Source organism: Pipistrellus hanaki (assembly GCF_964339955.1).
Source record: "Pipistrellus hanaki genome assembly, chromosome: 12".
Classification (NCBI taxonomy): domain Eukaryota; kingdom Metazoa; phylum Chordata; class Mammalia; order Chiroptera; family Vespertilionidae; genus Pipistrellus; species Pipistrellus hanaki.
The window spans coordinates 34,873,945-34,893,904 of NC_140514.1; the positions used below are offsets into that span (position 1 = coordinate 34,873,945).

Here is a 19,960-nt window from a genome sequence, read left to right on the forward strand (position 1 = left end):
AGGGTCCCACTTAATGCCTTAATCCTGGAACCTCTCAGCCCATGGGCCTTGCAAGCAATGGGGTCTTGGAATTATCTACTTTTCCTTTTGACTGTTGTCGTGGGCCATGTGGTGCACTCTTAATTTCTTTTTTGAAATATGTCAAAGGGAAATTATGGCACGATTCTCTTTAATGATTAAATAATAAGGTGTTGACTGCTTGTCACTACACGGGCTAATTGGGATGTTCGTTCTAGGCCCTTTATTACTTAGAATCCTTTGAATTAAAAGTTAGTTGTGTACCAGGTGTGTTTTCATTATTCCTTCCTGATTGGCTTTTAGTGTGTATTTGTGTGTGGATTTCAGAGTGTGGGTGTATTGATTCTTAATAGGAGCTGTTGAACACATTTTAGAAGAAAAAGAAGTATAGGTTATATACAGATAGATTGAGGCCAATTACATTGTTAAATGTCTGGAAGTCTCAATACTAGTACAACAGAAGTTATTCTCTTTTCAGAGCACCTCTCTCTCTCTCTCTCTCTCTCTCTCTCTCTCTCTCTCTCATTTCTTAGTCCCCAGTGCAAGTTCAATGGGTAGTGGAAAGCAATGATGCTAATGCTACTCTGTACAAGGAAAGCCCCATAACTAACTGTTGTTCAGTGATTTAGCTGGGTCTGTGGCAGTAGGTCACTCAAATAGCAATCCTTCTCTCATCAGAACGACTCCATCGCTCACGATTTGGAAATACATAGAGTGGTTGTGTGTACTATTGCTATTGGTCCTAACTTAGGGACTTTTATTAGAAAACACGGAGAAGCTTAAATAGTAGAGGAAGAAGAAAAGGAGGAGGACGAAAAAGAGGATTAAAATAGGAGCCCTGCTTTCCAAAAAGTAACTGGAAATACCATGCTATAATTGTCCAACTTTGAAAAAGAAACAAATTTTAAATCATTATGTTTTTAAACACTCATATGTTTAAATGTTAGAATGTTTGTCCTAGTCCCAAAGATTTAAAACACAGCTGTTGCTGGGCAATGGAGGGAAAATGATGCAGTAAAACTCCATACTCTTAAAAACAAAGGCTATTTGTGGTCTTGTAGTAGAAATGTAGGTTCAGTAAGGCCAAACAGATAGGCTCACAGTATTACCGCAGGGGCCTTCTCTTATAAAACTAGTTTACCTTCCCTCGCAGGTGGAGTTGGAGAAACTGGGAAGAATGCATAACAAGTCCCATTAAGACATTTGTCATAAATGAAAATATTGCCAACATGCATTCAAATGAAGTATTTTCCCATTGATAACGTTATGCTTTCCATTGCAATAGCAATATTTTCTTCTGCAATATAAATACGTCAAGCAAATGTGGGATGCTAACGCTTTAATAAATGATCATTTAACCATCAAACACAACCCAAGTATGTATACAGAAACTTTTAAAGGAAAGTTGGCACTCAGCCAAATTCCTATAGGGACTAGCCGGGAGATGATCAAAAATGGGCATGAAGTAAGACTTCCTGTAAGAAGGTCTATAATTCAACATTATTTGACTCCACTGTCAGGGAGACAGTTGAAGGATAGTAAACTGATATGGTTCTCAGTCATTTTTGTTACACAGTCTTAAATGATTGCAACTGTAGCATTTTTGTGGCCTTTTCTGGATTACGGTATTTGCCATATTTGTATGAAAGTAGTGCTTGACTTTATGTTATGAGACAAAAATTTTTGCCATTTCTCCTGAGTGCAAAAAAAGATATATTAAAAATTTACTACATCAAAATTATGGGAAAGCATTCTTTTACAAACAAAGACATAAAAATAGAAGACACGCGACAGTGTATCTGACAGTTGTGCATATGTTAGATTTAAAGGTTTTCAAAATCCCAAGTAAAACAAGACTGCTGTAAGCCATGTGGGGCCCGGTGTTCTTACACATCAGGAAATGTCTGGGTATAATACCTGTGCCAAAAGTTAGGGTCTAAAATGTAAAATCCAGTCTCCCCATTTAAATTTTAATAATGCTTTCAAAATTTGACTTTTGGGACCCAGTAAAAGTTTGGATATCTTACTATTAATACTTGTGAAGGAAGGCTGTTTGTACAAAATCAGATTTGGAAAAAATTCAAGCTGATGAGCATGTGTATGCGGTGTAAAAGATAAGAGGATTTCTTCCCTCTATTCTTAATTTAACATGCCGAGATTTTAGGATTATAGAAATCTGGGAAAGCTTTTGGGAGTCTTAAACAACCTCTCCAAGAAGCATACCTGTATTGGGCAATCACTGGATTTCCCACTCTTATAAATTGGACATTTTAATAAGTGGTATAAAGGGTACCCTGTGAAATAAACAAGAATATATCCATTTAAATATTTGTCACTAGAATCCAATTTCAGTCAGCTTAATGCATTCATGTGTGCAGAATTAAAGCAATTGGCAACACTTTATTAAACTCTCTCAGAACATTCTCTCCAAAAAGCATTTCTTAATCTAGGAAATATGTTCTTGTTAAAGGAAAACACCACAGTGCAAATCTCTTGAAATTATTTTATATTTCTTTACTTCTTGGTTTGGGATTCCTAAAATATATCATAAAGAGTTATTCTCTGGCGAAATAAGCTTATTTCTACATTTATTGAATTATACACCTGTGTTTTTTTTTTTTATTGGTATCATGAGTATATACAGTTAAATACAAATTACAACCAGAACTAAGTCATTAACTCTCTTTAAGATATGCATTAAGCATGCTATGGCTTTTCCATGACATATGCACTACTATAAATGGATGGAGGGTGAATAAACAAGTTGTGAAAATAAGTTTTACATTAATCCTCAAAAATACCCTTCTATAGTTGATTCTTCCTTTGATATTTTTCATGACTCTATTTACAAGTAATAGGATTTATAATCATGAGGTAAAGAGCCTGGCATATGAAATGTTATGGTTATTTTTAAAACTTAAATGAAATTATATTTTTTCCATAGAAAGAAATACTGTTGCTACTAATGAGTTTGCTAAAAAAAATCACCACAACTTTTTATGAGTTTAATAAGTTTAAGCAACATTTTATAGTCTTGCTACTTTTTTCATTCGGACACAATACAGAGTCTTAAATTTTACAATGAACTGAAACATACATTATTCTGATTGATTTGGACAATAGTAGTTAGTAAATAAATAACATTTCGAGTGATATTAGAATTATTCCCTGACATATATGCTAACTTGGAATTCATTGCTGTTGCTGGCAAATTCCCTTTTCTGTCGATCTTTTCCTTATTCACAACACACAATGATAGTATGTCTATTCTTCACTCATTATAAATATCTTGGTTGTTGGTTAATGTTTAGCAAGGCAGAACTACAGCGCTTTCCTTTTCTGATGACTTCTTTCCCTCTGCTTGGTAAACCTCCTGTGCCTGTGATTTGATCTGGAACCACTTGGTTAGGTCACATTTCCCTATCTGAGAACCTTGCGGGCCTCTGTGCACACGCGGGGTTATTTTCCTGTGAAGATGAAAAATATCACTCACTTTAGAATGGGAATGAATGGAGAACCAAGTCTTTACACTTTCCCAACCTGTGCTTTACAATTAGGGGAAAAACTGAAAACCGTTGTTCTTGTTTGCCCTCCCAGGAGCAACAGAGACTCCTATCAGCCCCTTTCTGTTCTTCCTCTTTAAGGCCTAAATGTTTGTTTTCAGTGACTGTCTTCTTAACTGATAGTCCATATTTGATCCCAGGACTCCAGGATTTGCATTTTATTCTGCATTTGCATTCACATTATGTCCCACAGAAACTCTTTAAAGTGAAGTGTGTTTCTGACGATTATGAAACTCTGGAAAATGAAGTTTATAATGAAATCAACAGTCATCAAAGGACAGCGAATGGGAAGGATTTGATGTAGAACCAGAGTTTTCTCATCCCATCCTAACTTGTCAAAGGCTTATTTATCTCTCTTCCTTTACAAATATTAGACGCCGAATGAATAAGAATTTCTTCGACAATAAAACTCCTCCTAATGTCTCTGTAACTATTTGGATGTGTTCTCGAACATTAACTTGATTTGATAGACAAGCTATAATTAACTGTGACCTATGGTGTTTTCTGTTACTCAGAGACTATTTCTTAGCGATTTGAAAACTTAATTTCCAGCTAAATGGTGTACACTGTCTGGGGTTATAAAGGCATACTTACACTATTTGCAGGAAAGAGTGTGTGTGTCTGTAGGGCTTCAAAAGGGGATAACTGGGTGTGTGTGGGGGTGGGGTGGGGAGGATAACGATTTTTACAATATAAAGTCCTAGCAAACTAGTGCAAATGTACTCTTACACCCCCCATCCAAGGTAGCTTCCTTTCTATTATTCACTGCAATGTTAAAGTTTTTTTTTTTACACTGAAGGGAAAAAAAAAAAAAAAAACAACTCACAAAGAAACAACCTTGTGTATTTCATGGGACAAAAAGTCATACAAGGCATTTTAAATCTAGTTGTTTCATTGATCATAAAAACCAGTAGTGTAGAGAGAATTAAAAATCGCAGCCAATAGGTAAGATGGTAGCTATGGTGCTACCATCAGAATGGACATTTTAGCAGCAACATTAAATGGGGCGTTTGGGGTTCACTTGGAACATTTAGTTGAAAGTTCCTACCAGATCTGGAGTTATTTTAAACCCCCCCCCCCCCCCCACACACACACACTTCAGTATATGTTAGTTTAAGAACTTTGTGATAACTAACTCACCATGAAAGGTTACTTTTATTTGAAATTGTTCATTCATAAGAGACTCCATCTCCTGAGTACCCACCCTGCCCTTCACTCTTGAGCAGTTCGGATAAATGTATGATTTATTTACAGTCTATTGTATACATTATTTATGGGAAATATGCTATAACTCCACAGAGCATATGGAATTTATCTTTGCCAGATATGGGTGGCCTCTCCGCCAAAATTGGCATGGACCTAAGAAGATAATATGGTTACAGATAAATCTGGGTGTACAGATAAATCTCATTACGCATTTGAATTTCATAATTCCAGATGCAAGTGCATTTTCCCATTTTTTATTTTAATTGTCATAGTTTGGGGGGGCTCTAGTTTCTGCCAAAGAGAATCAGGAGCTTGACATTTTAAATTGATCGTGGTGATAAATTGATTTCTTTGGGGGGGGGGGGGAAGAGATACTGAGTAGCAGAATCATTTAACCCCTTCATTTCTCTCAGCATGCTTCTCTGTCCTTGAATGTGTTGTACATTTTCTGAAGAATGTTGTCCCTGGAAATTTTAATCCTGGGTGTGCATGTGGTGGCGTGGCCTATGGTGGGATTTTGAAAGCTCTGTTCAATAACAAAATCATCAAGGGAGATATCAGACTCATTGTGTCCTGCATTTCCTTGCCCAAAGTAATGGAGACACGTAGACGGTGCTTGTTCTATGCATATCCAATGGACCATTGGTGTTCACGTATTTTTTTTTTAGTCTAATAATTATTCAAAGCTGGTATCCATCTGCATTTGTGCGAGCATAAACATTTTTATTCTGGAATTTGGAATTTGCAGCAACTCAATTTTATTTTCCAAATTACTCTGCCATTTCAATTAGGTGCATTGTTCTTCCCTCTACTGTTTCGACATTCTGAAGATTTGCTTGCCACCCTAATAGTGAGTTGTTTGAGCGTCTAATATTTATTGAGGGCATGTAAAGAACATGCCAATAGGAAAAGAGGAGAATAAAACATGAACAAATCAATGAGGGGGCTTTTCTTCAGGTGTGGTATACATCCAATACTCCAAATACTCTATAACCGTTAACATACTATGAATGGCCTGAAGAATAATAGCCTTGGGGATGGCTGAAGAAAGGCATTCTGGTTAACTGAAATTCCTTAAAAAGTGCACCCACACTGCGACTCAGCCTCTTGCTTCTGGAATTCACAATTGCTTTGGCTGAGCTCTCAGTTAAGTGCCTTGAAATATAGAAAACTTGGCCATTCCAGGAACCAGTAATGTAAATTAAAGTTCAAAATGCTTTGAGAAAAGCCTCTCCGGTGATTTTGCCCAAGATAAATGACGAAGGAAGGAATAATCCACACACACACATACACACACACACACACACACACACCCGTCTCCACATTTAACATTGTGAGAGCTTAAAGAGTTAGAAATCCTGGAGGAACGTTAGGTACTTCCAAAATAAAAGTTGATTGAAAACACAAAAAGCTGAAGTGCTTCCAGAAAGAAAACCACAGGGAAATTGTAAAATCCCCTGTTGCTAATTGTGAGTGGATATCAGTGGTAAATATCCATTTCCAGGGTTCTTTTATCCAAAGTAGAGTGCCATAGGTACTTGGATTCCAGACTGCATGTTGACTGATTTCCCCGCTCCCCCCCTCCCCCCTTCTCACATCAAAATTGTGGACTTTCTGGACTGAGCGTTGAGAAGTAGAATAGAGAAAACTTCAGCCGCACTGGAGGAAGGACCAGTAAGCGCACGGATTGTCACTCAGCTAAGCAGTGTCCCAAGAAGCTATCTTCACTGTAGAAACGGAGCTCTGGGGTTTGAACGAGGCTCTGCTGGGAGAGTGTCTACCTCCACGAGCCTCAGTTTCACCATCTGTAGCATGGGGACAGTAATAGATCACACATTATTGAGTTACTTGTAAAAATTACATAAGAATGCATATAAAGCATTTAATATAGTAAACCTTAAGTAAACAGCACAGTACATGGAATAATATTTTATCTTTTTACTTGTATTCTGCCCAACTATAAAAAACATGCTTTTGACTTGGGGTGGGGGAAAGATTGGGTACTTTGTTGTTGTTTTGTTTTTTATCATAGGGTTTAAGAAAAATATTGTTTTAATTTTAATGAGGAGGGGTCATTATCATTCTGATTCCATTATAGTGTCAAAGGGATTGGTCCCTCAGCTGTGTTGCTGAGACAGCACAGTGAATTGCTACAGATTCGCTCTCACGTCCAACTTCAAATAGCAGTTATGTGCAGATCTTGTGCTAAGTACCTTTTCCCCACATTTCTGAGTGCAAATGCGACATGGCTAAGGTCCAGTTGCTCACAAGGTCTTGTTAGCTGCTTGCACTCAGAATACAGTGTTTTCTGCGTTAGCAGATGTTCTTTTGCTAGGATGGTTGCCTAGAAAATTCGTGGTTTGAAATTGTTTCATATAAGACACTTTTGAGTTTATTTTATCTTAATTTGTTTGCAGAATGAGGAGCACTGAATGCTGTTACAAATGTGAAATAAAACATTGGGAAGCAATCAAACATATAAAAGGGATTTTATGACTCCAGGTACACTGGCATAATTTAAAGATTCTTCTGCCAATCCTAATAGAAAGGATAGGAAAAGTCTCCGGATTTCAGCAGAAAGCTTTTAGCAGATAAATGAAGAATAAAATTTTAAATATTTTGGTATAAATATTTGGAAATATATGGTGCCAGGTGGATTAGAGCGTTTTAAAAAATGTAAACATTTGACTCTGCACTACGGTTCATAGATACGATTTCAGGAGTGGGAGCTCATAGAGTCATTAGAATAATTTAATACAGGAGTTTATTTTTATTAATAGCACGCCAGCCACAATACGATGGCATAGGAAAAGGAAATGCTATTAAGACACAAATTAGAACTTTGACTAAGATTCCTAGTGTAATGAGGCTTTATCATCTCTTCAGTTTATGAGATTTTTTTTTTTTCCTCCACAACAAACTGCTTAGTAGAATTTGAACATTCAGTGCATTGAATAATTTGTGAATTACTCATCTACTTTCCGGTTTTAAGATTTTATTTATTTATTTATTTTTTAATGAAATTGATGGTCACTTCTTGGTAGCAGTTTCTCTCTGCTTGTAACTTCTTTTCCCTGACGGTACCTGCCCCATGTAGGAATCTAGATTCTCTTCTGAGGCCACAGTGGGGTCCTCACGGGATGGTGTTGGCATTGATTCTCAACGTAAAGCAATTGGGCAGGATGTATGTATCAGGGCTGTGTATGTTTCTTATGGAAAGCTTTTAGAGTATTTTGGGTGATGGTTTATATCGGTAGATGTTTGCTTAGCATTATGGATTCATTTAAAATGTTGTGGATGAATGAGTTCAACCGTGCAGATGAGTGATGGCCTGAGAGCCTCAGAGTTGAGTCATAAAAGGTATCAGACTGTGGGCCAGTTAAGATTTTAAGGGGCATTGGGCAAGTGACCCACGGTGCTTGGCTTGGTCCAGAGCCTCCTGGAGTCCCTGCCTTCACCGCCCCTAGCAGCCAGGCCTTGCGGAGAATGGGGCATAATCTTGTGCAGGACAGCAAAGTATTTGAGGGTTAGAGGACGTTAAAACTGTGGTTGACTGCCAAGCTGCTTTACATTTCATTACAGTCTAACATTAAAATTAAATTTCCCACAGTTTTTTTGCCTGACTCCTCCGCACGTGTTGGGTGTATGTTGTAGTGTAGGTGTGTGAGTGTGAGTGTGTGCTTGTGTGTCTCCCTGTGTCTGAACCCGAGGCTTCAGTGATTCCTGGAGCTCAGTCACCTGACACAAAACTTTTCCTTTAAAGACGAAATTACTCCTTGGAGAATTTTCACCAAAGGCAAAAAGAAGGGGGGAAAAAAAAAAAGCACAAAAATTCTTCTCCTCCTCTTTCTATGCCTCATTACACACAGAGAGAGGATTCAGTGTTTGAAAAATTATCATTTTTTGTAGGTTTTATTTGTGGTACGTGAGAACTGGGAAATGAGCTCAATTTAACAGATGCTGTCTCTGCCTCTGCAAACTACCCATGACTACTATCATACGATCATATGTGTGCGCTTAGAAATGGTGTGTGTGTGCGTGTGTGTGTGTGTGTGTGTGTGTACTTAAAGCAACACATCACAGTTGCTAAATTGTTAAGGTTTTCCAAATCAACCTTATTTGATGCAGAACTAGACACGCTCAGGTTGTTTGTAAAGACACTGGCTGGCACAAGGCAGTCATTAAAGCCGAGTCATAACTGAGGGCTAATTGGATAGTCATTGAGATGCGTTGCCAGATTAAAGTCCTCCGTGGCAGATATGGTCGGGCTGGAAGGGTGCGAAGAGGAAGTGCGGTGTCTCACTGAGAGCCGCAGATTCGGAGAGCGGTGCTGGGTTGCCATGGACTCACCACCAATTTGCCATCTGCCCTGCGTCCCCAAAATTACCCTTCAGGCCTCTCTTAAGTGGGGCAATAAGCATATTTTATCACGGCATTAAAAAGGGCTCAACAAGAACCCTGGCAGGCCTACAGGCTTGGCAGAAGCAAGGTGGTGAGGGCGGGGACGGGGACAGGGAAGGAAATGAGAAAAAGGAGAGTGGATGGAGAGAGTCGGGAGAAGTGTGCGGGGAGATGACCTCCTAACACGTGGGCCTCCCCGTGGAAGGCATGTGTGGGCCCCACCAGGCACTGCGTCAGGCTCCTGCCAGCTCTGCCCAGCACAGCCATCACCTCCCCACACTTGTTCCTGGGTCAGCAGGACAGAGCGTGCACTTAGAAGAGGTTTCACCTCTAGGCCGTTCCCAAGCACATTTTAATGCAACCCCTGCATGTACAGCATGTGTGCACCCTGAAGTATTAATCTGTGAGTTTCTGGTATTTAAAAACATCTCAAAGCTCACAGGGGAAGAGGGCAGGTGTACTGTGTTCAAACAAAACACCCTGCTCACACTTGTCATGCTTAAGCGAATTTTGCTTAATGATTTCCAGGGATTCTTTTGAAATCCATACGAAGAATTTCACATTTTTTTTTTGCTGAATTACTTGAATTTGAAGTTGGGTAGAGATAGCCTCAGGGGCGTATGTTTTGAGAGGAGCAGGCTTTACCTAGGGCTCTAGCAAATTGTAGGCGCTCTTTGGTTGTGGAGTGAGTTGAATGCTTACATGCATAGTGTGTTCCAGTTATTAAGCAGGTGTCACTAAGATTTTCAAATAGGAGTGTCAGCATATCAGACTTCAGACTTTGCTTTTTTGAATACTCACCCAAGAATATGTTCTTATTGATGAGAGAGAGAGAGAGAGAGAGAGAGAGAGAGAGAGAGAGAGAGAGAGAGAGAGAAGAAGAAGGAGGAGGAGGAGGAGGAGGAGGAGGAGGAGGAGGAGGAGGAGGAGGAGGAGGAGGAAGAAGAAAAGGAGGAGGAGGAGGAGGAGGAGGAGGAAGAAAAGGAGGAGGAGGAGGAGGAGGAGGAGGAGGAGGGGGAAAGATGGAGACAGCAATGTGAGAGAAACTATCAGTTGCCTCCTGCAAGTGCCCCAACTAGGGATCGAACTTGCACCCTTCTGGTGTGTGGGACGATGCCCCAACCAACTGAGACACCCCATCAGGGCCCCTAACAGACTCTCAAATACTCATAAATAAATGAGAATCTCAGCATTTCCTATTTCTCCACTTCAAACACATACAGGTAAACATGTGTGTCTTTTCATAGTGGCGCCTCTGCATGGGTCTTTCTGGTCCCTCTTCCTCAGATGACATCATTGATTGAGAAACATATAAGGAATCATCAATCTGCTGAGGTTCTGTGCCTTTACGGATCCTAAGAGACATTGTGTAGACAGAGAAAGTCTGGCAGAGGGGGCTAAGGAGATGTGACAACGCTGGAGGTGTGGGATGGTGGCCCTCAGTGACCCTGTCTGCTGTGTGTGCTTCATGGGCGAGCATCGTCCTGTGTGTGTGTGCATGTGTGTATGGACACGTGCAGATGTGGGATTGGAGTGTGTGTATGTAGGAGCACCACACACATGGGTGTATTCCCCACCTGGACTGGTGACTCCCCCGGCCTGGAGGGGCTTATGGTTCATTTGAGATGCGCCAGCTCTTTCAGGCCCCAGAGATCATTTATTCAAGAGACTCTGCTGATTGGAAAACGCAAATGGCAAGAGAGACCCGCCCATGGATAGGTGCAGACTAACTTTCGATTTTGAACACTATGATGATTTCATCATTTTTTACAGAGCTGCTATGTATGTCATTTATCCATATTTTGGAATAGGACAGGAAGTGTAGAAATTTGGGAGAAAAGAACCCCAGTATTTCTGGCCTGGACAACAACAACAAAAAAGATTCTGGCATCCTACTGATGTGATGGATGACCAAGAGAGAAGATATGTCAAAGTGCTTTGTATACTGTAACATGATTTATAAATATTAGGGATCAAATTAGACTTGATAGGGTGGGGAGGAGCAAGCCACCTGTAAAATCATGTTATTTGAAGGTGAAAATAAGATCAGTTTGCATTCCCTGAGCACACACCAGCTGGGAGATAGCCCAAGGCATACCAAGCTGTATGCTAAGCCAGCTCAGGTTAACCCTTCCTTCCAGAAGGCCTATAACTGAATACACCTGTATGTAGATATTTCAGGGTTGACTAGGTCAGCCTGTGTTGTTAAATGAACAACTATAGTAAATTCTATTTATTGAGTGCTTGCTGCATGCCTGGAAATTTACGTATGTTATGTCTGCAGAGGAGTATTTCTTTATCCCCATTTACAGATTAGGGACATGAACAGTTAGGGAGGTTGTGACTTGTCTAAGACATGTAAGTGTCGTCGTCAGATTTCACACTGGGATATGTGTAGCTTCAAGTTTCCTTTCTTTGGACTGTGTTCTACTGCAACTGAGTGTTAATATATTTTTATGGTGGTGTGTGTTTATGTGAATGAGAGTTTGTGATATGTTTTTAAATCGTGCAAGTCGTGTTTAGATGTTTTATGATATTTAATATAGGAGAGCATAGCATCCGGTGACAGTTTAACACAGGGATCTTCTATATATCACTTAAGTTATTCATTTATTTATTCAAGAACATATTTGTATCTAATGTGGCATAGACATTGTCCTGGGAGGGAGGGTGGAAGGGTGACCAAGGTATAGTCCAGGGCTGCGGAACATTCACAGTGTGGAACTGTAGACAGGCACAACAGGCCACCACACAACAATATGAGAGTCAAGTGACAGAGGAGGGCATGGGGTGCTGTCTGTGCTCTGGGGAGGAGAGCCTCGCCCATCCTTAGGGAAGTGTGTGTGTGTGTGTGTGTGTGTGTGTGTGTGTGAAGGCATTCTGGGGAAGGTGATATCTGAGCTGTGATTTAATTAAGACAGTAGGAGGTGATCAGGGGCTGGGACCAGGCAGGGCAGAGAAGGGCATTCCCTGCAGGAAGGAAGGGTGAGGAAGGGCCGAGCATCCTAGGCCGTAGGGAGCTGTTAGTCCATTGACAGGCATTTCCTGAGTGTCGGGCCCTATGCTAGATATGCAGGATGCAGAGGTGAGCACAACCTGTCCTCATGAAGCTTATATTCTAGTGCAAGCATGTCAAACTCAAAGGCTAACAGAGGCCAAACACATGAGGCATGTGGCCCACGGGCCATGAGTTTGATATGCTTGTTCTAGTGGAATAGAACACTTTTAAAGCTAAAGGAGTGATTATTCTTGAACTCTTTAAAGCTAGGAGGGCCTTAAAAAGAACAGGAATCTCTAAGTTGAAAAGTGAAGAATTTATTTGAGAATTATTTAGGGGGCCTACTCAGGGGCGAAAATGAGCAAGACTTGATGCCTGACTGTGTGGTGGGGGACGGGGAGAATGTGTCCCAGGTGGTTCTGAAATTTATGCCCTGGCTTATACCCACTGGGATCAAGAACAAAGGTAGAATGTATAGAAGGTTTGGTGGAGAGAGTTTAGCTTGGACTTGCCGAGTGACATGGACATCTCTGTATGGAGATGGTTTAGCAGCAGTTGGCCATACAAGTCCAAAGACCAAAGAAAGAATCCAGAGACATAAATTTTGTAGCATAGGGGTGATAATTCATATCACAGCAGTGAAAGGACTTGTCTAATGAAAAACGACAGGAAGCCCTGAAGTATGTCCAAAATTAAGGCACAAATAGAAAAAAAAAAGAAAAAAGTCAAGAAGGAAAAAAGCCATCAAATGGATAGCTTCTTTCAGGTGGAAGGAGAGTTTGGGAAGTTGCAGTGTGTCTGTGGGAAGGTTGATGGGACAGTTTAATTCGCTGAGCACAGATGGAGTACTGAGTGTGCCCTCTACATTGTGCTGAGCCAGGAAAGAACAGGACAGGGAAGGTTCCTATACTAGCCTGGCTCTGGAGGAGCCTGTAGCTAAGGAGGTCATCGCTTCCATGTCACTACTTGACACTGGCTCTCAATTTCAAGTTAGAGTATAGACTCCATGATCTCACAGGTCTTTCCAGCCCTAGTTTCTTCATCTAGCCCAGTGAGCATCTCTTGGAGAAGTGGTTCTCAAACACTTCAAGAATCACATACCCCTTTGAGAATCTGATGACAATGCTGATAGCTATGGATTCACTATCCCAATGGGAGGGAAATATAAGTATGTACATCATCACAATTATTGTTAAAATAAGAATTCCCCCTTCTATAGAATGTCTGTGGACTTTAGATGAGGACCTCTTGTCTTAACAGATTTTCAGTAGATGAGAACATAGACATTGCTTGCTCTGAAATTATATACATCGAAGAAAAGAGCCTCTTTGGGACTTAATTTAGAACCATGACTAAGGTTTGCTGTACATCTACTGGTAATGCAATGCATCATTGATTTTATTCTGTCAGCTTTATTTTACAAGTGGCCCCAAGCAACTCACAACTTCACAGATATATGATGTACATAATCAAATGCACATATTTTATTTTAAAAACAATAATGATGTTCAGTGTAACCACATTACAGTCACAGAGATATGATCTTGCCACCGAGTCTCTGGTGGATGGATTTGGGGGGAGTTTTCTGATTAGGGCTGTCCTACATATTTATACTCGCAGAGTTCATGAGCTATTTCTGATCCTGAGACTTTAATCATGCTTAATGAACTGAGCTAAACATAATTCTTGTTCTGTTTTGGTAACCTTGCGGATTCTCTTAATGCTGCTCAGCTTCATGTGAAGACACTGTTCTTGAAATGCTAATATCCAAAATGCTAATTCAAGAGGGGGCCCACAAAAGTTAGATTTCATTTCAGAGAGAGTGCACTCCATACCCACAGGCCTTTCGAAGGATGAGGGAGGCAGTGAGAAGAATGAGATTAGGTGGGAAATATGGGCTCCTACTTTTGGCGAACATAAAAATTGAAACATAGAGGTTGCACAAAATTTGGATAAACTGAGGTGGAATCCAACATTTCTTGCATGAACGCCTGTATAATGTGGCGATAGCTGTGAGAAAAGAGAAGCCCGGCATCTAAGACCCAACACAATGAAAATGCAATGAATCGGAATGCCTCACAGATCATAGCGGAATCAGAATTTCCAGCAAGGAAAATCTTTTCATGGTGAATTAAGTGGTGGATGAAGAAAAATGGTGATGAAAAAAGGTAGGCGCAGATCACAAACACTGGGCTCAGGGCTCACCGCTGAAGATTTAAGAACCTTAGCTAAAGCTATGCAGAATAGAATGTGGGAAATTGAATTTACTAAACAATTAAGCATTGAATTAATCTATATCTTGCACAGTGGAGGAGTGGGGGAGGGAGCAGAGCAGAGCTGAATAAATCAGCGGAGCTCATTAAAAGATAGTGAATATATCAGGTCCATGGTAGCAGAAAGGAGGACAGTTCCCTGTGTCGCCTGGCATCATTCTTTGGTTCTAAGTCACCTTTCTGGAGCCCTGGTCCTAATCAGATTATCAGACAAGCTTCTGATGAGGTGAGTCCGTGGCTCTGTGTTTTCGCTTGTTACCACTCGCTCGCCTATTAATTACAAGTCGGATCAGCAGTCCGCGGGAGTAGTGAGGGACAACATAAATAAAATGAGAGTGCCCAGGAGATGTCACTCGCAGGATGGCGTGCATCCTTGAAACTCCCACGGGTTCCTGCAGCCTCCCACATGCCTTGCTGGTCTTTTGTTCAATTACAGTTAATGCAATAGTTTGCCATTTTCTCCTTCTAATTATATTTTCAAGTGGGATTTGTAGCACATAGAAAAACATCCTTTTGCATGTCGAGGCACCGGGGTTTTGTGCCTGGCATTGTCTGTCCCCTGGGTGCTGTACCATTCTTTCTGCAGAGCTCTGAATAAACAAGTCCCCCTTTTAGAGCTGCAGTTGTCCAAACTGAAAATTTATGCGTTTAACTGTTTGCATTCTGGGCATGTGTTCCAGATTACGGCTTACCGCATTCTCTTGGTATGCCGAAGAATGCGTGTTTATCCAGAGCCCTTTTTTTCACAGTTCCCCCATCTCCCCATCACAGGACCGGCAGGTCAATGAGCACTGATGCTGAGAATAACCATAATGGCCAAGCCCAGCATACCAGGGGCGAATCTTCCTGTGACTTTATTTCATTTTCCAGGCCGTGGCAATCTTCTGGCCAAGTTGAAAGAATCGGCCAAAACCGGATTGGCTTAGTGGATAGAGCGTAGGTCTGTGGACTGAAAGGTCCCAGGTTCGAATCCGGTCAAGGGCATATACATTGGTTGCAGGCACATCCCCAGTAGGGGGTGTGCAGAAGGCAGCTGGTCAATGTTTCTCTCTCATCAACGTTTCTAGCTATCTATCCCTCTCCCTTCCTCTCTGTGGAAAATCAATTATATATATATATATATATATATATATATATATATATATATATATTGACAGAATTGGTTGCAGGCCAGCATCCTTCTCATGGGGCAGTCAATCTCTCCCTGCTTCTTACAGAGCATGCCTCTGAGGTGGCATTTTTCCTTCTCTCGCCCTGGCTGTCTGAAACATTTTGATCTCTTCAGCGCCCTCCCGTATCTTCTCTGGGACATGAAAATGCTTTTCAAGAAATTAGCGAAGAGCACTCTGGTGTTGCTTGCGCCTATTGAAAATCCCGGGAGGGCCGATAAACTTGACCACTTACGACACAGTCATGACCCGTTGACGTCCTGTGACTGAAAGGGATGTGGACATACTTTACATACAAGATCACCCTGCTTTCCCACTAATCGTCTGGAAGGCAACTATCGCTTCCTGGAAGACAAAGCCAAGACCCAGCTCTCTATTTTGCATCATCCCTACTGGGCTGCGGATGACCAGTGACTCAGAAGGCTGTTTTTGAAAGCTAGCACTAAAAGCTAATTAAAATCTTTTCTGGCGATAAAGGGAGATTTGGGGGGAAGTGTCACCATGATTGTTTTCCCCAAGAATTTAATTTACAGCCAATTTTTTTTTTCCTATCCGAATGTTACTTTCAAACACACCCACTGATAAGAAGTAACATCTGTTTTCCGTTCAATAGTACATGGAGCTCGGCATGGGGCTGAGTGTACACAGCCCGTGCGGATCTATTGTTATCCTCGTCTCTTTTTTGTCCCCGTGCCTGGTCCATTTGCCATGTACCATCCGGCAAACAGCTGACACATACTTGCTATTATGGACCCCAGCCTAATTGTGAGGTCTTAAAAGCTCTGCCATGTTTGTCTTCCAGGATGAATCAGAGGCCGCTATCTATCACCGCCCCCTTATGGACCCCCGCTCTCATTTCTGCGTTTTCAGAGTGGCAGGCTGTTGTGCCAGAGGGTTTGTTGATGTTAAAAATAGTCAGGATCAAGTGGCAGCATTTCTCTCCCCCCACCCCCACCCACCCCCCCTTCTTGCTCGGAATGTTTTTGTTTTCCTTGGTAATAAAGCATGCAATTACTTACAGAATAACTATTTGTACATATCGTTTCAGCTTAGAAGCAGAAATGGGCCAGTTTTCAACGTGCCAGCGGAGCTCTGAGCTGGCAGCGTGTGCGCAGGGGGGTGGGGAAGATGGCACGGCTGTCCCTTCTACCTTCCGTGGCCCGGTCCCGCGGTGGGATCTGGTGGGACCAGTGGGGACAGACCGCTCCATGTGGATTTCCGATTTGTGTCCCCACAGCCCTCCTGGAACAGAGATCACGATGACACGGCATCCACTCGTTCGGGAGGCACCCCGGGCCCTTCCAGCGGCGGCCACACCTCACACAGCGGGGATAACAGCAGTGAGCAAGGTAGGAAAGCTGTTCTCCTGATTCTCCTTTGCTATGTGTTTCATGTTGAAGGGTTGAAAAACAGCAGAGTAGTCTAGTTGGTGACCGTTATACAGCTTTTCCTAGAACATAAACCCCATGTCCTAGAAGAATCTGCTCCTCTTACGTTACGCCCCTATCCTTCCCTTCTCCTATGCCAGGCCAGCTGCTCACCTGTCACCCGGGCACCTCCTTCAAACAGGGCCAGTGAATCAATCAAGGGCAAGACTGGAGAAGTCAAAGTTGGAATGCATGTGGACAGTAGGCTACTAATACTGTCCCACACAAATAAAAAGTATTATTATTATTTGCCCTTAGAGGAATTTTCAAGTGCGCATGAAGACACCCAGTAGGATTCCAAGTTAGCAATGCCCTAAAATGCTTAGAAGGTGGCGGGCCTTTCAGACCCCTTTTAGGGGTCCCTCTCCATTGGGTTGAAGCCATTCTTCTGCAGTTGCTTATCTGAATCTCTTAAGTGCTTGGCTTTATTGCAAGGCTGGAATACAGGGAATTAGGGAAAGAAACCAGATCACTTTCGTTTGTGTTGCTCTCTGAATACACATACCCATGGATGGACCAGTCTAATCAGAACTCATAGGAAATAAAGTTTTGGCCTGAAGCCAATCTTCAGCCAAAAGGTGGAAGAGTATTCAGATGTCTTGCATTGATTTTGATGGGACCAGCGGCTCTGGCTTTTGTGTTCCATGAACGCAACCAACGTTTAAAAGAGCCTCCTCTATCAGAATCCGTAAAGACAGCTGTATTGAGGTTGGTCGAGCCCACAGTAGATAGGTCGACTGAGCCCAAATTGGCTTCGATGATCACATTTCATTGGAGTGCTGTTAGCCAGCAAAGTAATTTTGTTTTCTAACTTGAACGCTCTCTACCCATTAGAACTGCAGTCCGCAGTGAAGTTAGCCTGATGAGTTTGAAAACAAAAAACAGGAAAGTTGATTTTTTTTTTTTTAGGCACATGAATGCTATCTGGACTGGGAGTCCCTTTCTTTGTTTGTTTTTTTGGCATCTGAGACATGTTCTAGTTCAAAGCAGAGTCGCTGACTTCATCACAACGCTAAGGCTAGTAAAAATGGAGCCCGGAATAGTAAACGGGTTTGGAGCTGAGACCGAGGGAGGTGACCTCGGTCCTCTGACTTTTACGGGAAAACGATATGCAGCACAAATCCCCGGGGCCTTTTTTCTCCGGGGTGTGTGTCTGCTGTCGTGGTGCCATGGCTCACGGCGCGATAGCTAGGGTGACGCCAGCGCTGGCCCCAGAGAGCCCTGCTTTCAAAATTCATCTTCCGCCGGGCACCCCCCCAAAAGGTGGGAATGGGATTGCAGTCCTTCATCCTGTTCTCCAAAACTGCTACCGGGGGTCATCGCCCAGGGCTTCCATTTGGGTTTCTTTTTCTTTTTTCACTTCTGGCTTTTCAAGTATCTGTCATCCATGAGCACGCAGGTAGCCGGGCTGCCGCTGCGTTGAAGGCTTGGGAACAGCTAACATGGGCTTGAGTTTAAAATTATAACGGACTACGTTTATATCAACATAATCTGATAAAAGGGTTTTCAGAGGGTAAATGCCCCACCCGAGTCTTTCCCGCTGACATGTCATGACAAGCAACTGGGACTTTCCCATGCCCCTTTCCCTTCAACAGTGCTCTCCAAAGGCCCATGTGGCGGTGGCCTTGATTGTGACCAAGAGCCAGAGAGCCTTGACATTGCTTGAGTTTTCCACTTGCATTGTTTCTCGTAACCATTTTCATAAAAGACCACCACTTGTTGTGGTTTTTTAAAGCATTTTTTTTTTCACATGCATCATCTCATTGACTCTTGGAATGATCTCAGTTGACCCTTTCTGAAACAGTCCCGGGTGGCGGATAAACCAGGTCTAGCCCCATTGGACAGATGAGGGGGGAAAGGTCCTGGGGAAGAATTTGTTGAAGTCCCCGTGCAGTGTCAGATCCTAAAATTTCGGTTTCCTGATTACTTGCATAAGAGTCTTGTCTTCATGCTCTCTTTCCCTGGCTCTCCACCAAAGAACTGGTTCTCCACCAGTTCCCTCCACCAAGGTCCAATAGAAAGGTTCCATCCGGACCGACTTCCCCTTCCGCTCCCCCACCCGCCTGATAATACAGGTGTCAGGAGTGCCACCGTTAGCCTTCCCCGCGGGCTGTCTTTGGCAGTGTGACTTATTCCTTGCTAAATGCAGAACGACGCCTAGAAGTGTTGCTGCAACAACATATGTGCATTTCCATGCCAACCATGACCCTTCTAAATCTTCTTTTCATCCCCGAGGCCCGCGGAGCCGGGCCTCAGTGCAGCCTGGGATTAACTGTGCGCAGTGGCTTTCCCATGTTTTCCCTGTCTGCCTCTTCTGGCAGGCGCGGGCGCAGAAGCCCTGCCAGCATTTGGCCCGTAGTGCATGTCCTAAACAGTTATTTACACAGTTTGAGTCCATTTCAGTCAACTGGGTAAATAACAGCCCTCTTCAAAAGATTTATAAATCCATAAATATGTCTTTATACATACCCAATAGACAGAAATAACTCAATCTGTCGAGAACATATCCGAAGAGGTGTTTTCCCCACAGACAGCAGTAATACATATTTTAAAACTTTCTCCACTGTATTATGTGTACTGCATTTCTTTTCTCCTCGTTCCTTTTCAATTTTCACCACTTCATTATGGCACCCGTGGCACAAAAGGAAGAAATCCTCCAGGCTTTGGGCCTCCATATCTGCCGCACAGTGTAGGCACATAACAGGCTATACATCTCGATGAGTCCCGTTCTTTTGGACTTTCAAAGTAAATAAAAGAAAATAAGTTATCCAGGAAATTTGTCATGTTCTGAAAGATTTCAAAATACAGTAACAGTTTCTATTTAGTGTGCAGCAATTGGGGGGATTTTGAGTGCCTGATAATTTGCCAAAGTAGTGGCTGTTGTGACTGGTGGGATAGTTTTAGT

At 42.1% G+C, this 19,960-nt stretch overlaps 1 protein-coding gene across 3 annotated transcripts in view; it reads left to right on the top strand.

The window, feature by feature from the left end:
• Window positions 1-19,960, top strand: part of MEIS1 (Meis homeobox 1) — a 135,045-nt gene that overhangs the window by 12,819 nt on the left and 102,266 nt on the right. For all 3 annotated transcript variants that reach the window (XM_084901112.1, XM_084901110.1, XM_084901111.1), the window contains exon 7: window positions 16,866-16,977. In XM_084901112.1, the coding sequence (XP_084757238.1) occupies window positions 16,866-16,977 (112 nt within the window). The remainder of the gene's footprint in view (window positions 1-16,865; window positions 16,978-19,960) is intronic.